We start from the raw sequence: 4,784 nt of genomic DNA on the forward strand, positions 1-4,784 counted from the left end.
CGCCGCCGCCCGAGCCGCGGTGCCGCCCCGCCCCGCCGCGTGACTGGCGCGCGCGGGGGCAGCCAATCAGCGCGGCGGGGCGGGGCGGGCGGCGCGGCGGGGGCGCTGTGCTGCCCTCCAGCGGCCCAGGCCGCAGCTGCCGCCTGAGGGGCGGCGTCACTCGAAACCGCCCCGGAAATGCCGCTGCCGCCCCCAGAGAGTGAGCCTGCAGTTCAGTCAGCAGGGTGGGTCGCCACAGGTCAACGTTAAACATCTCCATTCCAATAAAACAAGAAACAAACCAAAATATTTTAAAAACTCCCAAATGGCTGCCTGCATCGAAAAGGTACTTGCGGCCATGAACCCTAGAGCAGGAGCCCCTTCCAGCCCCCCAAATTCAAGAGGAAGATATTTTGGGCAGAAATTGAGTGTTCTTCGGTAGGTGTGGTCAGACATCACTCACGGGACATGGTACATCATGTAGGATCCACGGAGCAGGGTATGAAGCAATGGCATGGACTGCCCAGGCTCGCTATGGGAGTAACTTGACGTTTAAAAGGGCCAGGGATTTAGAAAGCTGGTGCATCATCACAGCTCACCACAGGATGTTTGTTGCTACTGACCCCAGGAATCAGAAATCACAGCACTGACATATTCTATTGCATAGAACCAGACTGGGGATGTGGGGTGGGTTGGGCAGAGATTTCTGCAGACCTGTCCAGCAGCAAGTTCCAAGCAAAGGAATTGATACTGTTGAACGAAACTCATTGCATTGAAGGATTCACAGAGGAGCTACAAAGTAAACATGGAACAAGCCCCTGAAACAAGGGAATGGATAACAACCCTATTTTCAATATACACTACCCCGTACAAAGAGGGTAATGAGAAGTGTTGCAAACCCTTGGTGAACTGGGATCCCCACCCTAAAGCAACAAGTGTTTCAGAATAACTTTTCCACTGCTGCGAGTCACCCAGAGACACAGAGGCCAAGCTCACTCCCCTGTGAGAAAGGCCACTGGAGCGAGCATGCTCTCCCTCACTGGATACAGCGCAGAGAGAACGAGAAATTTAATTCCTGACTCTTACCATGCTTCCTCAAATTGAGAAACCAGGTGTAAAGCAACACAGGAAAAAAACTCAGAAGGATGTGATGCTGACTCTTTGGAAAGGCATTTTAGAGGTACTGCTGTTGCTTAGACTTGTACATAGCCAGAAGGGAGAGAATTTCCATCCTCTGCACTGAATGGGGCAACAGGAAGAACAGCTGTTGCAAAAACCTTATACAGCAAAACAGTTTACTGAAATCTAACCCAAACAGTCTGGCTACTTGCCTCTTCCTTGCCTGCAGGTTCAGGATTTTGTAACTCCAGATTGCATTCATTCAGGTAATTTTAGATCTCTAACCACACAAAGCTCCCATTCCAGTCTTTGTCTTATATGAACCCAATGCGCCCCCCCCCCCCCCCCGCCACTCCCCAGATGCAAATTTCCCAGAATAGGTAAATAACAACATCCATTTTAAAAAACAATCACAAAAAACCCAACCCAGTTGATCTCTACAACACATGCTCTCCCCAACTCTGACACAGGGTGAGACAAAACATGATCCAGTCAGGTCTTTGGCTCTGCTTCCTGACACAGTTCCCCACACACTTTGCAGGTCACTTTTTCCTGCTCCTTGTTCTTCTCCTCCTCAAGAGGAAAGGAGCACCAAAGGTTATCCCCTCCAGGCCCAAAAATAGAGGTGCAGGAGCCGCCTACACACCAGTGTCATTTCTTTCACCACTTTTGACATTAGGATCCTCTTGCACCTTTCTCATTTCCAGTCCTTTCACCCACGTGTAGGCAAAGGAGCCCCCCAGAACCATCAAGTTACTCGTCCACCACAAGAAGCTCTTTGTCTCCTCGAAGTAGATAACAGCCAGCACTGTTTGTGCACAGGCCTTGGCTGTCCCAGACACGTTGTGGGTGAGTGGGCTAGTGAACTTAATCTGAAGTCCAGTCACATACCCAATGGCAAAGCCAAACACTCCCCCCAAGGTCATCATGCCCCAAAAACTGGGGCTCCCCAGCTTGTCAAAGTGGTAGAGGGTGCGGAACTCGCCCAGCAGCACCATGAGCGGGAAGAACAGGACACAAGCGTTGACGTTGTTGTAGAAGGTCAGACGCCAGATGCTACCATCCACCACAGGCAGCACTTTCTTGGTGTAGATGGCATTGAGAGAGACACAAAGGCTTGCCAAGATCCCAAAGAATATACCTGTCCATGACAGAGTACCCTCTGCTCCTTCCTGGTCAACACCCAGCCAGAAGCCACCTGCAACCAAACAAATCAGGCATCATCTGAACAGCTGCTGAAAGGCTGAAAACATTGAGTCAAAAATTCATCATTTACTAGATAGTGAACAACAACAGCAAGAGACAGGCTTAAGGGCTTCCCCCTTCCTTTATGTGAACCCACAAAATGCCGCGACTGGGAAGACTTATTTTGCGAGTGCAGGAAATTTACTGTGCGGGTAATGCAACCTCAGAGGACTAATTCCTACACTGAGCAGGCAGCAGTTCAGAAACAACTATTCCAGCTAGTCTTTGCATATAGGTAATTTTCAGGAGACCATTTTATTTTTAATTGAAAAGGCTGAAAATTGACACACGGGTAGAAAAAATATTCATCAAAGTTTGAGAAAACCTAACTTCATAGACTTTTCTCTGCCGTTAACAGGAAGGAAAATATAGGTCAGATAAGAAGATGGAAAGATAGTAAAAACATGATGGTAATGTTAAGCATGATAAAAAAAAAATCAAAAGGCAGAAACTGTGTGCAGTATCTTCATGTTAAACTTTGATGGGCAAAGCACTGTCTAACCGCCTCCAAAACAGGAGCTACAGGCTTTGCATCTCCAGGGCAGAGAGGGAGACCTCTCCCCATCCAGCTCATAGGCAAAACATAAAAGGGAGATGAGCTACTGAAGGAGCACTGCGCCACATTTTCATTAGCTGTCTGGGAAGTTGCCTGCTTGAAACCAAGCCCAGATACAAATGGGTTCCATCCCCCATCAGGAGGGGCTTTGTCTCAGGCCAAGAGGACGCTCAGCTATGCTGCTATAGGCACACAGGCAATGCTCTCACAGAGAATGGAGATGGAGCCAGGAGGACAGAGTCTTAACCCTAGAGAAACCCTGTCAGGCTGCCAGGCACCACACTCCTGGGTAGTGCCTGAACAAAAGATAAGCTGAAGGCAACTGCTTTCATCACTTGCAGAAAATACAGTAGCTCTGTTCCCGTTCACTTCTTCCATGGAGAGGAGATTCTTGTATTTTCATCTGATTCCATCTGGCCATCTAACACTAAGTGAAGGCATGCACACCTGAAACCAGACTGAAATCAACAGTTCACCATTCCTGGCATCTAAATGGCCCTTCAGTGGAAGGTAGCTTTTGGGATTATTTTGCCTTTGGAATGGACGACTTATAAGCATTCCTGTTAAGCCACTCAATGCCTTGCCCTACATGCTAACCACACGCCCAGATTTTCTGGTGGTGTTTTACGCTTGGCTTGATCAGCTAACCCTTTATCACATGTATTCAGCCTATTGTCAAAACCAATTGGCTGACCCTATTGTATCGCCCCAGTGGTGCTGACATAAATGTTACTGTTACCAAAGTTAATAATCAGCAAGAACTTGGAAACACGGAGAAAGCCACCTGCTATTTTATGGCCTGTAAAGGGGGAAGAAAGAAAATGTAAGGCAAGTTAAACTTCATTAGAGGGTAGAGAAGTTTTAGTGCTTGAAGGAAAAAGGGAGCTGTGTCAAATGAGAGCAATTTCTTCTCGTAGTGAGTCACCTACATCGTCCAGACATACAAATTTGGTTGCCACAGATAGAGCAAGGCATGAGCCCTGAGCTACCCCACCTCACTAGGGAGCTGCCATGCAGGTGAGGAAGACTTCCCAAGGGAAAGCCACCCCACCACCGTCTCTCCGGGGCTGGCTGTCGGGTGGGAGCAGCCCTTCCTGCTCCCCCTCACCTATGATGACTCCGCAGGCCAGAAGGGCATAGAGAGAGGTGGTCTGCTTGAGGAGGAGGTAGGAGAGCAGCACGTTGAACACGGTGGTGAGGGAGCGCCCCACGTTGTAGAAGGCCACGCCGACATGCTTGAGGCAGAGGTTGTTGGAGGTGACCATGCCGATGAAGACGGCGGAGAGGGGCAGGACGCTGCGGGACACCTTGGGGTCGAGGCGGAGGGCGGGCAGGCCGGCGCAGGGGGGCCCGCAGGCCGCCCCCAGGCTGAGGCCCAGGCAGAGCGCGGCCGTGAGGGCGCACTGGAAGAAGGTGACGAAGAGGGGGGCGTCGAGGCGCAGCGAGGGGCTGTCCAGCAGGTACTTGTTGAGGAAGACCATGGCGATGGAGGTGAACCAGTAGAGGCAGACCACCACGGCGATGCGCAGCGCCCGCAGCAGGAAGGGCGCCCGTCGGTCCCCGCCGCCCTCCGCCGGCAGCAGCGGGTCAGCGTCGCCGCCGCCGCTCAGCGCCATCCGCAGGATCCCCGTCCGCGTCAGCTGCGCTCTGCTCATGGCGGGCCGCGCCGCCAGCGACGCCCACCGGCCCCCGCCTCCTTCCTCCCGCCGCCTCCTTCCTCCCGCCGCCGCCTGCCCCGCTCACCGCCTGCGCCGCCGGCCCCGCGCGTCCCGGAGCGCCGCGGCTCCGCCCGCCGTCCTTTATTCACGCCCCGCGGGCGCCGCTCGGCACCGCCCCGGCCGCGGCGCCATGGCGGGGGAAGGCCGGGCCCGGCCCGGCCCCGCCG

The 4,784-nt window shown here is 52.8% G+C and overlaps 1 protein-coding gene across 1 annotated transcript; it reads right to left on the reverse strand.

Moving 5' to 3' along the window:
• Positions 1 to 1,444: 1,444 nt before the first annotated feature.
• Positions 1,445 to 4,554, reverse strand: SLC35C1 (solute carrier family 35 member C1). Its single transcript, XM_054275754.1, has 2 exons — positions 4,008 to 4,554; positions 1,445 to 2,296 (listed from the first exon to the last, which is right to left on the reverse strand). Exons 1-2 carry the CDS (start codon positions 4,552 to 4,554, stop codon positions 1,737 to 1,739), a joined length of 1,107 nt encoding a protein of 368 aa, XP_054131729.1. The 3' UTR covers positions 1,445 to 1,736.
• Positions 4,555 to 4,784: the final 230 nt, after the last annotated feature.

This window comes from Melozone crissalis, unplaced genomic scaffold, assembly GCF_028551555.1.
Source record: "Melozone crissalis strain CALT ecotype California unplaced genomic scaffold, PUWL_Pcris_2 ptg000018l_1, whole genome shotgun sequence".
NCBI lineage: Eukaryota > Metazoa > Chordata > Aves > Passeriformes > Passerellidae > Melozone > Melozone crissalis.

Excerpts from the sequence above, each read along its gene's own strand:
- SLC35C1 (XM_054275754.1), bottom strand. The coding sequence starts at position 4,554 with ATGAGCAGAGCGCAGCTGACGCGGACGGGGATCCTGCGGATGGCGCTG. Across the intron at positions 2,297-4,007 it reads GGCCTGCGGAGTCATCATAG|GTGGCTTCTGGCTGGGTGTT; the intron begins GTGAGGGGGAGC and ends GTTTGGTTGCAG.